Below are 20,088 nucleotides of genomic sequence, written 5' to 3' on the forward strand. Positions count from 1 at the left end.
GGCTAAGAAAGAAAGAAATTTCACATCCTCTTACGGCTGACTCAAATAAAAAGTACTTTATTTTTAATTTTTTTCTTTAGAGACAGGTCTGGCTGTCACCCAGGCTGGAGTTCAGTGGCATAATCATAGCTCACTGCAGCCTTGAATTCCTAGGCTCAAAGGATCCTCCTGCCTCAGCCTCCTGAGCAGCTGAGATCACAGGTGCATACCACTGTGCCTGGCTAACTTTTTTAATTTTTTGTAGAGGTGGGGTCTCATTTTACTGCTCTGGCTAATCTTAAACTCCTGGCTTCAAGCATTCTTCCCACATCAGCCTTCCGAAGTGTGAAGATTACAGGTATGACCCACTGCACTCAGCCGAAAGAACATATTTTTAAATCAGCATTCTCTTCTGTTTGCTTCAAATAAATTGTAGTGCTGACCCTAGACCCTATGTTTTAAAGCAGAAATAGCCGAAAACATTCACTGGACTTAAGAATAATTTAATTCAAACTGTCCTATACTTTTGCATATATAAGGGCTGAATGTCATCAAACTCCTATATCAACCAATCAACAGCTATTTTCTCATCAACATTTATTCTTTTGTCCTTTAAAGGTTGCCAGGCTTGCCATCTCCTACGCAAGATAATCCGGCACACACCAAAGCTTTATTATGAGGCATGAAATAATGATGAAGGGATTCAGACAGGGTTCACATTTACATCATCACAAGAAGTCACTCACTTCAGCAGTGAATACATGTCCAGTAAGTTGTTTTGAATGGGGGTCCCAGTGACAGCCCAACGGGCACAGGCTTGTAGCTTGCACACAGCCATGGACGTCTGTACTCGGGGATTCTTCACATTGTGAGCTTCATCCAGTATGATTCGAGCCCAGACTATTCGAAGCAAAGGTGTTGAGGGGCCCTGGAAGAACCACAAGTGAAATCCAGCCACAGTATGGGAAAATGTACATGCCCTCAAGGAAACAAGGAGAAATAGCAGCCAACTATTCAGGACTCACCTTTACCTTTAAGTTTGCTTAGATCAGGTAACTGAAATAAGAATTAAGAAACCCAAGAGTAAAACCTCTCAATTGGTTCAAATAAATAAGTCATTTGAGAGTCTGAGTCTTTGAACTTAAGACGCCTAAGAGTAAAATGGTTTCTAATTTGAGTTTTCTTTTATTCTTTAAATCCAACTTAAGCAATGGCTGTAGACCAGGACTACAACCCGGCATTGAACCTGCAAATTCACTCACTCAATACAGTATTTATTAAATTTACTAAAAATTTTCCAAAAGTCTACTTTTAGCTGTGAGAAGCTAAGCCAGACATAAAAAAACAGTTCCTACCCTCTAGAGCTCAAAATCTAGCAGGGGAAAAAAAATAAGCGTGAGGATAATTACAATACGATGTATATATAGTAAGTCCCACTGGTTAATTCAATACCTAAAGTGGGAATCTGGCTGCTCTTGATGAAACAGCACCTGACCCATAGCAGATACTCAACATCTGCTGAAGAAAAAAAGTCCTACAACTTATGTAAGCACAAGGGGCTGACAGAGGCATTCAAACAAACCGGGGGAAAGTGGAGAGTGGTCCAGAAAAGATTCTTAAAGCAGGTTTAAAAAAATTATCCTGGGAGAAGGAGTGGAGGCAAAGTATTTCATTCGGAGGGAGAGTAGACACACACTGTGACAGAGCATGGCGGAACTACAGATCCCTTGGTATGACTGAGCACGAAGTAGCCCCGAGGAGGGGTAGGGTGTCAGAGAAACGAGCCACATACAGGTAGGGCAAGATCATAAAGAGTCTAATATGGCCGGGCGCGGTGGCTCACGCCTGTAATTCCAGCACTTTGGAAAGCCAAGGCAGGTGGATCACAAGGTCAGGAGATCGAGACCATCCTGGCCAAGAAGGCAAAACCCCAACTGAAATAGAAAAAATTAGCCAGGCATGGTGGCGCATGCCTGTTGTCCCAGCTACTGAGGAGGCTGAGGCAGAGGAATCGCTTGAACCCAGGCGGCAGAGGTTGCAGTGAGCTGAGATCACACCACTGCACTCCAGCCTGGACGACAGAGTGAGACTCTGTCTCGAAATAAGTAAGTAAATAAATAAAGAGCCTAATACATCATGAAAAGAAATTTGGGGTTTATCCCAAAGGCAATGGCGATCCACTGAGGAATCTGAAAAGTTCATCATCCATAAGTCAGAGTTGGTTATAATCTGCAGAAATATCCTAGAGATGTCTCCAAATACAGTAACCTGTGAATATCCTGTTGTGCTAAAAGGATAACACGCAGAAAGGTGAGTTCTTGGGATGATACTGTATCTCTGGAGTGTAATTACATGATAAAGCCTCTGTATCATATAACTGAGGCTGCCCTGGACCCCCCAGAAGACCCTCAGGTCTTCATGATTGTCACTTAGCCTCTGGCCCACTATAGCCCTATTATTTGCAACCCTTTTTTTCTGGGAAGTAAAGGGAGGCAGGAAATGATGGCTTAAAATCAAAATACTAGTAGTAAAATACTAGTCTGCACAATAAACATTAAAACTATAATGTGTATATACCCCAAATACTGTAAAATAAAAATAACAGCAAGTGAGCCTTTCATGTATTCAGGTGATTATTTCCCCGCCCCCATCATATATAATGTAGTCATCTTTCGTTCTAAAAGGGCAGCTGAATCCTGTGGCATATGTCGACCTTTATCACATATGATGGTTGTCTGGAATAAGGATAGGACAGAGGAAAGAACGATTCCTTTCCCCACGTGGAACAGACAGCACCCCCGACCTCCCAGGGAGGTCCTCCTGCTATCGTGGAAGCTGTGAAAGACTCCTATTAAACCATCTGTGGCTCCAGCTCCACTTCCCTGGCCGCCCCCAGCCTCACCTCCACACTGAGGTTTGCACCTGGGATGTTTGCCTCTTGCTTGTTTGTGGGAATCTCCTTGGCCACGAGGCTATAGGTAGTGATCACGATGTCATATGTAGAGAGGCTGCATAGACATAACAAAGAAATCAATAAATGGTCCCATTAGAGAGTGACAATGAGAGGGGCAGAGCTGATCTTTCAATAAAAATGCCTACAAATGGAAGGACAAACAGCAGAACTCATAAGCTTGTGTCCTTACACACACACACACACACACACACAATTTTGGAAGTAAATTTTCCCCACTTGGTTTCCCTATCTCTTTTTTTTTTTTTTTTTTTTTTTTTTTTGTGAGACAGAGTTTCGCTCTTGTTACCCAGGCTGGAGTGCAATGGCGCGATCTCAGCTCACCGCAACCTCTGCCTCCTGGGTTCAGGCAATTCTCCTGCCTCAGCCCCCTGAGTAGCTGGGATTACAGGCACGCGCCACCATGCCCAGCTAATTTTTTTTTGTATTTTTAGTAGAGACGGGGTTTCACCATGTTGACCAGGATGGTCTCGATCTCTTGACCTTGTGATCCACCCGCCTCGGCCTCCCAAAGTGCTGAGATTACAGGCTTGAGCCACCGCGCCCGGCCGGTTTCCCTATCTCTTACCTCTGATCATTTACCGTCTGCTCACTACAGCTACCACAGCCCCTCTCTTCCCATCTAATGAGTCAGAAAGAAAAATCTCTGGCTGGGATAATGTAATGGTTGATATGATCTGGCCAGAACAGCAAGTAGGATAGAGTTGGGAATCAACATTTAATAATGATTTGAGACAGATGACACCAAAGTCCCAAGGGAGAGAGACACCCTCAAAGCACTGTTCACCTTTCATCAAGGGTGCTTTCTTCCTACCACTTTACAATGGAGTTGTGAAAATTCGCTGGTCTAGTTTGACACTAGGATATAAAAATACATGCTGTAAGCTTTCAGTGCATCTTTTTATGCTCGTTACATAGAAAGATTCTTAATGAGAAACACAAATCTTTTTCCAGTGAAGCTTAATATTGTATATCTGAGAGAGTATCAATAAATATTTTATTTATTTATTTATTTATTTTTTGAGAGAAGGTAGGGTCTCTATCCTGTCTCAAAAGTAAAAATAAAATAATATAGTATTTATTGAAATAATTAAAATCCTGCTAATCATAGATCAAGCCAAGTTTATATTAAAAAGGAAAAAAAAATTACTTATAATTAGCATACTCAGCATCAGAAATGACATAATAGGTGAGTAATCTACCCTGGTCCCCCAGGCTGGATTGTAGGGCTGTCATCTTGGCTCGCTGCAACGTCCACCTTCCAGGCTCAACCAAACCGTCCACCTCAGCCTCTCAAGTAAATGGGACCACAAGTACACACCGCCACACCCAACTAATTTTTGTATTTTTGGTAGAGGCAGGGTTTCACCATGTTGCGTAGGCTGGTCTTGGACTCCTGAGCTCAAGTAATCCACCTGCCTCGGCCTCCCAAAATGTTGGGATTACAGGTATGAGCCGCTGTGCCCGGCCCCAAGAGAACTTCAATAAATACTTTTGATAAAAATGATACGCCTAATTCAGAGAGGCAGCAGTGTCTGTAAGTTACCCTAGCATCATATAAAGAAGTGTAATTGAGAATGACTCTAATCAGTCAACTAGTTCATTCTAAATACCAAACAAGTTATGCTCAAAGTACAAATCAAGTCAGATTCAATTTATTTCTAAATAAAAATTTAGAACAAAGGCAGGCAACTCACACTAATCTATGCCAGGGAAGGCCTACAGGCCTGCCACTGCCACCCTGATGCCTTTTGCCTGCAGAAGCGACTCTCTGTCGTGAAAACTGGCGTGTCGTAAGACTCAGGGGCACCGATCTGACAACTTACTCCTGAAAGACTGTGGCCCTGTTCTTTAGGAGATAAAATATCCAAATTAGAGGCTGGAGAGATAAATTACTTGGAAGTACAAATAGCTTTGTTCTCATTCTTGACTACAGCAGCCAGTATTCAACCTAGATCTTCACTGTGCAATTAGGAACAGAAAACAATTCCTTTAAAATCAAAAGACAAAGACTAGGACTAAGAGTACCATGTTGGGAAGCATTTTCTTTCCTTTTTCCTGAGCCTCCCTCTTCAAGAATTTATAGTTAGGTCTAATCTTCCTAAATTCTTGAGTCTAAAACATCTTAGATGGTTTATTTATAAAAAGGAGTCATTCAAATACAATCAAACTATAGCAACTCATCATTAGCATTCCACCAAGATGCTCTGTAGAACTGGGCTGGCTCCATTCACACTACATACCCCTGGAATCAGAACTCCAGCAGCTATGAGGGCCTTTGCAACATTTATCTCTTTGACTAGGGGAATGCTGCGGCCACCTGACTGGCAGCTCAGGGATCTCAGGCCTCCTCACAGGGCAGCTTTTGTTGAGGACAGTGACAAGGACGCAGCAAAAGATCCTCAGTAGTTCTCAGGATACAAGGCGAAGGCTGTGTGGTGATGAGACTCAAGATCTGTCTTGGGCCTTCACAAATATGCATCCTGATGAAGTGAATTCGCAGGGACGGGAGAAAAGGCCCATAGGAGCTTGAACAGAGGTGCTGAACGCCCCCACAACTGCGTATTTCTGCACTTACACTCTGGCACGTGAATCCCGGTTTGGCCCATGGTAGAGATAGACTCTTAGTTTGTTGCTGTTCACCCGTTTTTCCACCTCGTTTTTCCAATGATGGATCAGGGAGGCAGGACAGATGATTAGTGTTCCATGGGAAGTAAAGTTAGAAGAGTCTTGAGAAGGGAAAAAAAAAAAAAAATCAATGCCTAGTTACAGTCACCAAATGGCTTTTAACTTTTTTTTTTCTTTTAAATATACAGAGACATGGTCTTGCTGTGTTACCCAGGCTGGTCTCGAACTCTTGGGCTCAAGTAATCCTCCTGCCTTAGCTTCCCAAAGTGAGATGACAGGTGTGAGTCATCGTGTTTGGCCTTTAACTTAAAGGCACTAGCTCTTCCTCTTGACTGACTTTACTCCTTCAATTAGTATGTTTAACCACTGCTCTTATTTCTATACAGAGCCTATAGTGAGATAGGAAATGGAAGAAATGGTCTTTTAAACTTGAAACACTTAATTACTTATTTTTCTCCGCTGAAAGTACAGGCAGAAAGAGAGGCTAAATAGGGGGAGGGAGGTGGGTGGCACATAACCTCAGTGTAAAAAAGCAATGCGCTTTCACAGAGCGGCCAGAGGTGAGAGCTGGATCATTTCCTAACTCCTCTGACTTGACTCATTACAGGGGAGTATGGCGTATTGTTATTTGTTCTGAAAAGCATAACTTAATGTACTTCTACCTTAAAATTCAGTACAGAAAACTTTTTTTCTAAAATAAGCAAACATAGGTTTAGAACCAATTAGTGATGGTTTGTTTATACCACAGCCCCTCATCTCTGCACGTGTGTGTGTGCTTATGCTACTCACACATGCTGCTACTACACACGAAGGGATACAGGACCCAGCTGCAGCCGTGCTCACTAGAGGCCCTGAGAGCAGATGCCACAGGTTTTTAATCTATCTAAGCAACTGAGCACTCTGCTTGAATACACAGCAATTTACATGTAGTGTTATCTGTACATAACATAATCTTTAAAGTACTTATAAAGTTATTACTTTTTATTTAACTTTTTTTTAAGAGGCGGTATCTTGCTATGTTGCCCAGGTTGGCCTCAAGCTCCCAGGCTCAAGCAATTCTCCTGCCTCTCCTTCCTCAATTGGGACTACAGGTGCTACCAATGAGTCTGACTAAAGTTATTACGTTTTAAAAACATAGGCTGAGATAAGATAGAAATTGTCTATAATCTAGGAACTTTTAGAATTTCAGAAACATGGAAAATAGCTTCCACTATAGTGACTAAAATGTGAATTTGTGACAGATCTTCCTTAAAAAAAAAAATTAATTAATTTGAATCTACCCCGTAGTTATTTCTTCAATATTTACAAAAATAATAATTTTTAGCCAGGCATGGTGGTTCACACCTATAATCCCAGCACTTTGGAAAGCCGAGGCAGGATGACTGCTTGAGCCCTGTTGTTTGAGACCAGCCTGGGCGGCATGGTGAGACTCTCTCTACAAAAAATTAAAAAATCAGCTGGGTGTGGTGATGCGCACTTGTGGTCTCAGCTACTTGGGAGGCTGAGGTGGGAGGATCACTTGAGCCCAGGAGGTTTAGGCTGTAATAAGCTATGTGCATGCCACTGCACTTCAGCCTGGGCAACAGAGTGAGACCGTGTCTCAAAAAATAAGAATTATTATTATGCTTAAACTAAGTCTTCTAGAGCCTCAGCTTTTTCCATAAGATTCTGCCAATCACAGATCAAGTCAAGTTTACATTAAAAGAGAAAAAATAATCATTTATAATTAGCATATTCAGCATCAGAAATGATACAATAGGGGAGTAATCTAATACTGGTTTCCCAGTAGAGTAATTAAACATAACCAAAGGTATCCTTCTGTAGCTGAAAACGTTCCCCTCTTGGCTGGCTCAAATGACGTGGGGGATGGCGGGCTATGAAGGCATTTCTGTCTACCGTCTTTGGAGAGCCACATTAAAGCTGTGCTTTTCTCCTTTTCTCTGTTTTTCTCTTGATTCTTCTGGGTCAGGATGAGTGCAATCATTGTCAGGGTTTTTCCTAAGCCCATATCATCCGCTAGAAAATAAAAGCAAAATTAAACAGAGTTAATTGCTTAAGGCAAAGAATCAACCCTACTGCAAGAGGACAAACAACTGGCAGACATTTACCCCTCGTTCTCCATGCTGTCGGAGCCACTCCAGTCACTACTCTGTGTCTACCTTAGCGGTGAACTTTGTCTTCCTTATTCCCATGGAACCCCAGAACGTGCTATTTACTTTGAGATCTAGGTCCAAGACATTTACCGTGACTCTTAAAAAGTTTAAAACTTACAGTTTGGATCTTATTCTAGTCCCTATGTTATGTTATTACCTGTGTAATGTGCTGGTTATCTTATTACAGTTTGATGATCTGTTACCTCCAAAAGTAAAAAATGTCCAGTAGATCTATCCCACTACTTACTTGACTGGTACCAGAACATTTCTGGAGTTAAAACAGCCTTCCATTCCCTTAACTTCTTCACAAAAAGAGACATAAATGAACATTTCTTGTGTACTGTCATTGTACCAATCACTGAGCTTATCTAATTTATTATTCATACCCTACAGAGTACTATTCTCCTCATTTTAACAGACTGTAACACTGAGGCTACTATACCCATTCAAAATAATTCTACCATAACAGAAGTAGAATGTCAGAGCACGGGCTCTGATTTAAATTCTGGCTCTGCTACTGTCCAGAAAAATAATTAACATACCAGGCCCGTAGGCTCGCCTGTTATCCTTTGAAAGGCCTGCTTACAAGATTGCCTCTGCAAACTCGGATTTAAGGTAAGAGTTGAAAACTCTGCCTGAACTGTTTGTACAAACAATTCAATTTATGTTGAATGTCTGCTTTCCTTCTAGGAATAAAAAAACTTGGTACATACCAGGCTAAGGCCACCTATGTAACCAGCTGAACCCACCTATGTAACCAGCCCCCAGTAAAAACCTTGGGCACTGAAGCTCTAATGAGCTTCCTAGGAAACATTTGATGCCTGTTGTCACAACTCCCTGCTGGGAGAATTAAGCATATCCCATGTGACTCCACTGGGAGGACGCTGGAAGCCTGCACCTGGTTTCCCCTGGATTTTGCCCCTGTGCCTTTTCCTTTTGTTGATTTTGATATGTATTCTTTCACTGTAATAAATCATAGCTGTGAGTGTGACCATATGCTGGGTCCTAATAGCAAATCGTCGAGCCTGGAGGTGGTCTTGAGGACCACTGACACAGTCACTTACTGGACACAGTGGACATCTAACATGGTTTCTCAAAGTTGGGCACCTTGGAAAATTTTAGCCGGACAAGACTCCAAAGCAATGTGGAAAACTTGCTTTCCGGTTTCTGTTGCAGCTAAGGCACTGGTAATATGACCTGGCTCTATACATCAGATGTTCTCATAAACATCTTTAATTCAGGTATAAGCAGCTTTATAAAGAAACTCCCTGTGAAACCCTTTTGCAGGAAAGAGTGGCTATAGAAGAAACTGACTTTGGGGTGGCACTGGTTACCTCTAGCGCTTGGTGAAGCAAAGAAGCTGTGATGCTTTTTATAGATTTCTGTTAGGCCAGGCGCGGTGGCGCACACCTGTAGTCCCAATACTTTGGGAGGCCAAGGTGGGTGGATCACCTGAGGTCAGGAGTTCGAGACCAGTCTGCCCAACATGGCGAAACCCCATCTCTACTAAAAATACAAAAAATTAGCTGGGCATGGTGGCAAGCGCCTGTAATCCCAGCTACTTTGGAGGCTGAGGCAGAAGAATTGCTTGAACCAGGGAGGTGGAGGTTGCAGTGAGCTGAGATGATGCCACTGCATTCCAGCCTGGTCAACAAGAGCAAAACTCCGTCTCAAAAAAAAAAAAAAAAAAAAAAAAAAAAGAGAGAGGCAATAGACTACTGTTTGTGTATTGGCTGTAGCCATGCTCCTGAAACTGGCCTCAAGTCTGGCACTCCACATCTCCCAGAGATTGTGGGAGCCACCAAATAATAAACTCCCCCTCTGCTTAATCAGCCAGAGTCAGCTTCTCCTGCTGGCACCCAGCACCTCTGACCCTACAGCTGTGTACTCTTGAGCAAGTTGCTTAACACTTCCATGCTTCCCTTTCGTCATCTGTAAAATGAGGAATGATAGCAGCTGCCTCGCAGAGTTCTTGAGAGGATTAAATGAAACAACACTATGCGTTTAGCACAATGCCTAAGCATTCAATAAAGCCTGGCTCTTAGAATAGCACACTTACCCAGAATTCCTCCTTGTGGCTTCTGACTTTCCCGCCATAGTAACCAAGCCAATGCCTGCTTCTGGTGTAGTAGCAAAGGGACCTGACAAAGGTAATAACCAAATGCTAAGCACAAATTCCTAATGAGAGGCTATGCCGAGCCTGGCTACACGACCTCTACGCTCGACTCTTTTATTTTCTACAAGCGATCCCCTCAGCATTCTAACTGTCTTCATGTAGACCATTCCTTTCACCCTGAAGTCCTTAACAGCACCCTCTCTTTGAGGGTAACCACACTGTCCTGGTCTGCCCGTTTGTTTTGGGTTGCATCTAATGTTAAGCATTTCTATTAAGAGTCCTCCCTACACCCTAAGTCAAAGTCCTGATTTGTCTGTTTCAACAGTCAAAATCATTCTCTACAGCTTTAATTTTTTCATCTTTATTTTTTTTTAGACAGTCTCGCTCTGTTGCCCATGCTGGAATGCAGTGGCATGATCTCAGCTCACTGCAGCCTCTGCCTCCCAAGTTCAAGCAATTCTCCTGCCTCGGCCCCCACCCCGAGTAGCTGGGATTACAGGTGCACGAGACCACGCTCAGCTAATTTTTGTATTTTTAGTAGAGACAGGGTTTCACCATGTTGGCCAGGCTGGTCTTGAACTCCTGGCCTCAAGTGATCTGCTCGCCTGAGCCTCCCAAAGTGCTGGGATTATAGGTATGAGCCACTGCGCCCAGCTCTATCCTTTTGACCAAGACCTCTGACTCTACTTTCAGCAGCCATTATGTTGGCTTTTCATCATTCCCTCATTATCTCTTAAATTTGCCTCTTTTCTGCAGCCAGAGTCCCCGTCTGCACTACTAGTCATAAATTTCAATAGCCCTTTGACCAGAGTCCTCCTTCTAGTCCTTCAGTACTCCAGTTTATCTTGTACTCTGTGAGAAAAACTAATCTTCATCTGCCGTCCCTGCTTAAATGCTACAGTGATTCCGTACTATCTCTTGAGCTCTTCAGATCTAATCCTTCACCAAGGCCAGGCTCCTGCTCAGTAACGTCACCTGCTACGGCTGGCTCAGGTACTGATGACACCTGATCATCACTTAATACCAATCTCTTTATCTTCCCACTAATCACCACTCCCTCTAATTGTGGCGTTTTGTTCCTTTCCTGTCTGCTACCTTAAGGCTTTCCATTCCTTTAACGCACAAAGTAGGCAGACAACAAATAATCACTGGCCTAGAGTGACGTTTCCTTTCATCTGAATCCCTTTTGGACTTTATGGTATATTACAAGGCACACTTTATTTCTGCCTTAAAGCCTTTGTTGATTGTTTTATATATACTGTATATGTATTTTCACCCCAACTAGTTCATTACAAGCAGCAATTCTTTCACATTCTTGTGGCATCCACCAACTCAATAAATGAATCCTTTACTTTCACAGAACTATGTAACTTTATGACTTTAAAAAAGGAGTTTCGTTGTTATCGTTTGCACTGTTAAGCATAAAAGGAGAGGATTCTGCAAGGGAAGCCATGAAAGCATCTATCTGTAGGGAAGGTATCTCAGAAAGTCTCCCTGCTGCTAGAGCACTGTTGTAGGAGACTGTACCATGAGCCTCCCCTGGCTCACCTTCAGCCCAGCAGGATCTTCTGCCACCTCAGTCTCACCAGGACGTGACTCTAATGAGCGATGGAGCTCATCAATGGCTTCACCTGTGATCTTCCACACTGGGTGAACTTGATCTTGGTTTGCATGGCCTACATACAAATAGATGTTACCTAAAAGATGTCACAAGTATGTTTTCCTTATCCCTTTAGAGTATCCTTAGCTACAAATGGCCCTGTATCTATTTCTTACCCTCCTTGTTAACTATTCTTCTCAGCTTTCTACTCCTCTAGGAGTTCTCAATCGGGAGACAGCTGGCTTTTGCTTTTCTAGTCACTGCCAGCCAATCCGAGCTCCTATCTCCTGATCAGTTTCCTGTCAACTGATCCTATTACACATTTCAGTTCTACTTAGAATTTTCATTGTGCAGTTACTTCCGAACTCAAAGTTGTCTAGAAAGTTCAGGAAGGAAACTCTTAGCTAATCGGGTGTTACTGCTCTCTGTGGATCTATTAGTCACCAATCTTGACTCACGTCTCTCCTCAATCTTAACACAGACACACAGACACAGACACACACACACACACACACACACACACACACGAAGGAATAAGAACATATCTGCAGGTCTGCCTACCTCATAAGGATGTGAGCTGGAGTTTTCATTCACAAATACTGACTGGATGACTCCTATGGGCCAGCCCACTGGGCTGACCCATAGGAGTCATACAGTGGTGAACAGGGTGGACGCAGTCTGTGCCCTCACTGAGAGCTGAGTAACACTGTGCAAAGCTCTACTGGGCAGCACAATCTTTATTATATGGGCAACTTATGACTTAAGAATGGCTTCTCCCCTCATGTGGGCACTAAGTCATCTATAGTAGGCCCCTCTTACCCACAGGACATATGTTGCAAGACCCCCAGAGGATGCTTGAAACTGTGGATGATACTGAATCCTACACATACTATGTTTTTTCCCCCCATACATACAAACCTATGATAAACTTTAATAAATTAGGGACAGGAAGAGTTTAACAACAACAACAACAACAAAATAGAATAATTGTAACAATCTACTGTAATAAAAGTTATGTGCAGGTGGTCTCCATCTCTTTCTGTCTCAAAATATCTTACTGTACTGTACTCACCTCTTTCTGGACCACAGGTGATCAAGGGTAACAAAGTGTGCATAAGAGATAACTACTGTACCAGGTGGCACGTGACTCACAGGGGTGGCTGTTCACAGCAGGGCCAGGCCCTTGGGTCTTACCTGGATAGCACTGACTGGATCCTCCAGCAGTTACCTGGCAGGCAGACTTTAGCCCTAGAGAACCCACAGATTGGGTACCACAACCAGGAAGGGGTTGGGGAGGCACCAGGTGGGGAGGGTCTGTGGTAGTTTTGGTGAAGTGACTCTGCTCTGGTACTTGAGTGTGACTCTTCTCACTAGTTCCTGTTCAGAAAACAAGGGAGAAGGAGATTAAAGTTCAGCAGACTAAGTGAAGGGATCCTATGTGTGGAGGTGAGGTCAAGAGAGAGGGGTCATCACCACTCCAATGAAGGCTTCCTAGAGAACATAGCATTTTAACAGCTGCTTAAACAATGGGGAAGAAAGTACAGTCCACAGGAAATAGGAGAAAAGTGGTTTTTTTGTTATTTTTTTTTTTGAGACGAAGTTTCGCTCTCGTTGCCCAGGCTGGAGTGCAATGACGCAATCTCGGCTCACCATAACCTCCGCCTCCCAGGTTCAAGTGATCCCCCTGCCTCAGCCTCCCGAGTAGCTGGGATTACAGGCATGCACCACCACACCGGGCTAATTTTGTATTTTCAGTAGATACAGGGTTTCTCCATATTGGTCAGGCTGGTCTCAAACTCCCAACCTCTGATGTTCTGCCCGACTCAGCCTCCCAAAGTGCTGGGATTACAGGTGTGAGTCACTGTGCCCGGCAGGGAGAGTTTTTCTAGGAACCATAGGTGTAATGTCAACGAAGGCTCAGAAGCAGGTAATAAAATGGAAAAGTGAATGCATCAACACATTCTTTACCAAAAACGCTTCCCAAATGCCCCTTGTAAAGTCCATACAAACCCTGAGTTCTGAGGCATAAGCCACTTTACCTTGCTCTGGGGCAAGGGCAAGACCACTGAGGGCTTCCTCCAGCGCCTGGATTTGTTTGATCAACTTCTGACCCTTGTCTGGAAGAGCGTGGATGTTCACTGATGCCAGTGTGCTCTGAAAAACAGATCCCATCAAATGGATCTCTCCTCTCACATTGTTAGATGACTAGTTTCAGATTAAAATAGCCTGAAACGCCCAAACTCTGAAATTATGTTCTTTTTATGTGTGTAAAAACCTGAATCTTTAAAAAATGTTAACCCAGCTGGCTTACCAATCTTGAAAATATAAATAGGGGAAAAGGCAGAAACTAAACATGCACCTATAAAAGCTCCACATGAACACATTTAACCCTTCTGTAGCAATGAGAGCTCCTATCTGCCCATAGCAAGCAATGCTCTGACCTCAAAAAACACGAGTCAAGAGTTACCTTCTTCTGTTTCAGTTGTGTTGTCAGGTAGACACGCTGGGCTGCTGGGTCTGAGGGTTCTACCTTGGCGGAAACATCTGAGGCAGGAGGTACCTGTCTTTGCACACTTCGATCAGGGAATTGGAGGCTCTCCTTCCTCTGTAAGTCCAGAGCCGAGTCAAAGAGTAGGGGGCTTGCAGGCTTAGAGGAAACGAAAACATCATCTTCCTCTTCCTCATCACTGCTCGTGGCAGCTTCACGGCCCTCGCCCAGGGAAAGCCCTGGTGCTGCTGGCGCGGCCTGAACCGCTGGTCCTCCAGGAGCAGGCACACCACGGGTCTCTGGGCTCTCTTGGAGATGCTCCCGGGGCAGGATTTTCTGGGTGGCCTGTGTGCTGGGGTCATCCTTTGCCTTTGCTTCTTTAGCCTCCCAGTTCTTGTACCCCTTGCTGAGGGGGCCCCCTTCCCGGGGCTTGCTTACTGGGTTGAGACTGTTACCTCTTTGAGACAAAAGCTGGGTCTCCTTTTTTCTCAGAGGTTCTGATTCTCTTTGGACATCTTGATTCTTCCCACTTGAGTTCTCCTGAGAAGATGCAGACGACCCTGTCAGCTCACTGCGGTGGCATGGTTTGGATGTAATTTCAGACAAGTTTCCTTTGTGTGTGCCTCTGGTCTCCTCCGCCTCCCGATGAATCTCTGCTCTCTCTTCTTGCTTCTTCTCTTGAAGTACAGGTTGTTTTTTCTTCAGCACCAGGCCAGATGAGAGATCTTTCTCCACTGGTTCAGGCTTCTGTTCCTTCTTTTGATGGAATTGCTGATCTCCCTTTTCTTTTTGCCTCTTATCAGCTGTGTTTTCCTCACCTTCACCTTTGATGAGCTGTTTCCAGAGAGCTGGCTCTTGATTCTTGTCCAGTACCTTGAATGGATTTCTCGGCCGGCTGGAAGGATGATGAAATGTCTCTGATGCATGCTGAGACTTACTGGGTACAGAATGTTCTTTGGAATCAGGATCCTAAAGGCAAAATTATTAATCTTCATATAAAATATTAATGCAAACTTCACATCTAGAATGTCTTTCCTTTTCATCTCAACTTTTATTTCACATACAGGGGGTACACGTGCAGCTTTGTTACATGAGTATATTGCACTCAGGCAGTGAGCACAGTACCCAGGAGATAGTTTTTAACCCATGCCCTCCTCCCCCCGTCGTAGTTCACAGTATCTACTGTTCCTGTGTTTATGGGTGCTCAATGTTTAGCTCCTGCTTTAAGTAAGAACATGTGATATTTGGTTCTCTGTTCCTACGTTAATTCACTTAGGATTATTTTGTAGAAGAAACGGAAACCCAGTAGAAGCAGTCCTATATTTCCTGAACATTCTTGGTATCATTTCTGTGTCTACAACAGAAAATACACCAAACCCACAAAGGACCAGTTCTTAACAGTACTTTCAACAGTGCCTTCTGTCCATGATCACACTTTTCCAGGCCTCAAGGAAAAGTAGTGACCAAACCCAAGTGCTTTTACATCACAATGGCCACAGTGTATACTTTTCAGGAAAACTACCTTAAGATAAACTTTTCCCCGAACCTAAACATTGTCTTAAAATGCTTGCTTTGATTTTGGCTTTAGCAAGATTTTACTGTGGTGATCTAGAATCTTAAATTCAAGCCAAACCTCTACCAAAACAAGTCTTATCACCTCCCTGATTCTAGCTCCTCATGTACTGGGCATCTGTAAGGCTTCTCCTATTAGGAGGTGCTGCTCCTCCTAGGCCTAACATTCTAGGAGCTTATGCATTAGACTTAGCTTATGCCAATATCAAGTAGAAATTCCTCTATTAAAAGGTATAAGAGTTAGTCAAGGAAATCTAATTTTTTTCTTAACTAAAAGAATACTAAGACCTCAAAAATAGCTAGTAAGTGAAATAGGATGCAAATAATTAATCTTGATTACAACCAAATGATCCTTTGAATTAAAGTCCCAACAGGGCCTACCTTGCTTAAGGAAAACTATCTTTCAGAGACAGTTTGATGAAGACCAACTCGTTTGTGTGAACTTCAAGGCCTTTTCAGGTGAAGCTGCTCAGTAAAAGTCTTAACACAGCAGGTTTGAAAACCAATGAATAATTCCTACCTGCCATGGAATACTTCCACACCAGTGTTTCCCCTCTGTCTTACTTCGAATGCATCGGAAGAACAATCTAACGGAGTACAAAACACAAATAATCAGCGGTATGAAAATCCATTAGAACAAGAGATAAACTTATTTTTAATCCAAGAAAACATCTTGCAACTATTTGATACTGGCTTTGGGAAGTCACTTGAAACCCACTACTTTTGTATACACATTTAAAAATTATTTACTGCACAGGACATTTTATATCTTATTTATATATTATTATCATTCTATATTAAAAATTATTTACGCACAAAACATTTTATAAGGGCTGGGAAGTCAAAGAATAAATATGCCACGGTAGCCAGAGAATGCACACAGGTTTTTTCTTCTTCGTCTGTGAAGAATGACTGAAATAGAAACACTGATCAGCAATGGCCACTAAAATTAGAAAAATGAGAGAGAACCAGACACTGTGTGTCCCTGAAGGGGGGCCACCACACTATACAGCAATGTTGCCAAAAAATCCTAAAACCACCAAGCCAAAACAAACAAAAAACTAACCTCTGGATCCAATGACCAATTTGTAGGAAATAGAAACCACCGAGGAATGCATAAAATTAGACCATGGGGAATACAAATTGCAAAATCTTGCAGTGGGAAGTGAGATAGGACAAACAACCTGATCTCTTCAATAAATAAGTTACAAAGGAGGGGAAAAAAAGATGATGGAAAACGTAAGAGACTTAAAAGACATATTAATCAATTCCAATTTGTGAACCTTATTTGGATCCCGATTTACACAAATAAACAAAAACTGCTAAAAAAAAAAAAAAAAAACCAAAACCAAAACAAAACCTATGACATTTATGAATCCACTGAAAATCTATCTACTAACTGGTATGTAAGGAAGAGTCCGGCTGGATGCAGCGGCACACACCTGTAGTCCCGCCTACGCAGCAGGCTGAGACAGGAGGATCACCTGAGGTCAGGGCTGAGCTGTGCTAAGATTATGCCTGTGAACAGCCACTGCATCCAAACCTGGGCAACATAGCAAGACTCCCTTCTCTAAAACATAAAAATACTTTTTAAAAAAATAGTCCGTATCTTTTAAAGCTACGCACTAAAATATGGACAGATGAAATAATGTTACCTGGGATTTCTTTCAAAACAGGGCAGGAGTTATGGGGTGAAGTGGCTAGGGTACACAGAGAACAAGAGTAGCCATGAGCTGGTGATTGTTGAAGCTCATGTTACAGTGCTCTGTCTTCCTTCTGTATATATTTATACTCTTCCATCAAAAAAGAAGGCCGAATGTAGACTTAACATCCCAGTGCAAGAAGTTCCTGTACACACAAACACGGCCCCGTACTCCAGCTATCCAGAGGTGTCTATGCTGTTCCATTCCCGAACTAAGCCATGCACCCTCCAGCCTACCTGACTTTGCATGGGTACTGTTCTTCATCCAGAGGATATCCTCTCACCCCTATCTGTCCACCCTCTCCCCCAACTCCAGCTACACAAGTCCTGCTGGTCCCTCAAGGCCCAGCTTAAGTCATACCCGCTTGATAAGGTTTCCCTACATTCCCTTCCCTGTTTATCTATGAACTGCCTCTGTGCTATTACTTTTAATGGAAAAAAACCACAATTACATTTACACCAACCTAATAAAGCTGACTGTCCAGCTATAAAATATAGCTGACGGTCCAAATATATTTTCAGCTACTAGAGGGCAAAAACCACATATGATCACTTTATTCCCAACTATCCCTAGCCTGTTGTACGTAATTCAGTACTACTGCATAAAATAGAACTGATTTATGTCATTACCTAAAATAACTCCTCAAAAACTTTTGATTAAAGAGCTTTAAAAATATGTATTTTGTTTGTTGAAACAGGTAATGTGTTCAGTTTTAAAATTATTAAAAAGGCAGTGAGATGCCCCCTCACACCCTCTCTGCCCAGTTCACTTCCTGCCCAACACGTAATCGCTCATTAGTTTTTCGTTTACCTTTCCAGAGATTTTTAAATGCATATTGAAGTCAATATAAATATATTCTTCCTTCCTCCTCTACACAAATGGGTAGCATAACATACGTATGGCTAAATACCTTGCGTTTCTTTTACCTAATAAATGCCTTGAAAATTTTCCTATAAGAACACACATGTAAAGAAGTTCCTTTTTATTATTTTTTTTTTTTACAATTGCACTTTTCCACTATATGGGACGTTGCATTGTTTTTAATCAGAACCCTCTCAATCGATGGTTCGGCTGTTTCTTATCCTTTACTATTAAAAGCAGTGGCACAATGAGTGAAACTGCCAATAGGTCATTTCATGTATGTTTCAATACGTCTGTGGTGCAGCTCCTTATTTTTCATATTGTGTATGTGCGCTGTTTTTCTTGACCATGTTAGCCTTTGATTTTCGGTATTAGTTCTCCATATGCTGCTTTCTAACGCATTAAATGCAATTTTTACCAACATTAATTCCTTTCTTCCGCTTTCCCTTCAGTTTAATTTACTGTTCTTTTTCTAACTTCTTAAACCAGTCCCATGATGTACAGCATGAATCACAACAGTCTGCATCCTAATTCAGAAGGAGTCCTGAGCAGGACCTGGTCCCTTGATGCTACCACTTCACCAGGACAAAGATAAACAAGCCCCAAACAGAAAAGTAGTCCATAAACGTTAAGCTAAAAAGAAAATAGGTCCAGCCCCTCCCTCTTGTACAAACACAATTTTCCCATCCAAGTTCACAATTTTTAAAATCTTACTGGTTTCTTTAACTTTTTTCACTGCAATATATTAAACATATGTATTACAATTTCTGAAATGCTTTGAATGCATAAAACTCAAAGTAGCAGCTGTCATCAGTGGGTGCTACTACTTATAGAAATAAATCAAGAACAAATCCCTGCTGTTGTTTAAAGCATACTTGAAGTCTTTACTGAAAGAATATTTCTCAAGTACAGTCACGTGCTGCGTAATGACGTTTCAGTCAACAGTGGACGCCACATGCAACTGTGGTCCCATGAGATGATAAAACTGTATCTTTACTGTACATTTTCTTTATTTAGAGACACAAATACTTAACACTGTGTTATGAATGCCTACAATATTCGGGATAGTAACACACTGTACAGGTCTGTAACCTAGGTATGTATTAGGCTATACCAAGTATGTTTGTCTAAGATCATGTTTGCACAACAATGAAATCTCCCAATGATGCATTTCTCAGAATATATCCCCATTGTTAAGTGACTCATGACTGTAGTGTCTACTTTAGAACTCATGCCACGTATACTTTCAGGAGAAGGGCAAGATTTGGAGAAAGAAGGAAGAAAACACACTGAACATCTGCTATGTGCTAGGCAGTGCTAAAAATGCTTTCCCTTACATTTTTAATTAAAATCTATCTGGATGGGCTTCTCGGATTTTAGGATAAAAAGTTTTTGTTTGTTATGTTTATTATATTGTAAATCAACAAAGAATGAAGTAGAAAATATTTTCACAGAGAAAGCAAATATAAATTTCACTATAAAGAAAAGCATTAATTTCTGCAGTATGTTCATTACTTGTTTTCCAGGACAGAGGTTATAGGCAATAATGATGAAGACACCAGCCAGAGGAAGCCAGACCTCTTCATTCCTGTCTTCTCCACCAAAACACAAATCCTCCCTTCTTCCTAAGGGTAAGTGTCCAACCCAATATGACATTGCCAAGTGCATTACTTTAGCAAGACTATGGTTCTCTCAGGCTCCAGGAACTATCCTCCCTTGGCTCGAATCCCAGCCCTGCCATATAATTAGTTCTGAAACATCAGATGCCTTACTTGATTGCCCCCTGTGGCAGTCTCCTCTTCTGTAACATGACAACATAATATGGTACATCCTCATACAGTCGTGATGAGGATGAAGCACAATCAGAGCAAAGCCTGATACATACCAAGGTCCTAAGAGAGGACAGTAATGCCAAACTCACTCTTGCTGACCACCCTGCTTGTTCCTACGTCCGCGGTTCTGCTGAAGCTCTTCCGCCTCAACACTTCCTTGTCCTTTCCCCCATTAAGAATTCACT

The 20,088-nt window shown here is 42.3% G+C and overlaps 1 protein-coding gene across 2 annotated transcripts in view; it reads right to left on the reverse strand.

The window, feature by feature from the left end:
• The window catches only part of TTF2 (transcription termination factor 2), a 49,929-nt gene that overhangs the window by 13,305 nt on the left and 16,536 nt on the right, over window positions 1-20,088 (reverse strand). For both annotated transcript variants that reach the window (XM_010344069.3, XM_074381205.1), the window contains exons 4-13: window positions 16,028-16,094; window positions 13,915-14,904; window positions 13,487-13,601; window positions 12,642-12,824; window positions 11,396-11,523; window positions 9,791-9,872; window positions 7,475-7,594; window positions 5,529-5,679; window positions 2,882-2,987; window positions 726-907 (exon numbers count right to left, since the gene is read on the reverse strand). In XM_010344069.3, the coding sequence (XP_010342371.1) occupies window positions 726-907; window positions 2,882-2,987; window positions 5,529-5,679; window positions 7,475-7,594; window positions 9,791-9,872; window positions 11,396-11,523; window positions 12,642-12,824; window positions 13,487-13,601; window positions 13,915-14,904; window positions 16,028-16,094 (2,124 nt within the window). The remainder of the gene's footprint in view (window positions 1-725; window positions 908-2,881; window positions 2,988-5,528; window positions 5,680-7,474; window positions 7,595-9,790; window positions 9,873-11,395; window positions 11,524-12,641; window positions 12,825-13,486; window positions 13,602-13,914; window positions 14,905-16,027; window positions 16,095-20,088) is intronic.

The sequence above is a fragment of the Saimiri boliviensis genome, chromosome 11 (assembly GCF_048565385.1).
Source record: "Saimiri boliviensis isolate mSaiBol1 chromosome 11, mSaiBol1.pri, whole genome shotgun sequence".
NCBI lineage: Eukaryota > Metazoa > Chordata > Mammalia > Primates > Cebidae > Saimiri > Saimiri boliviensis.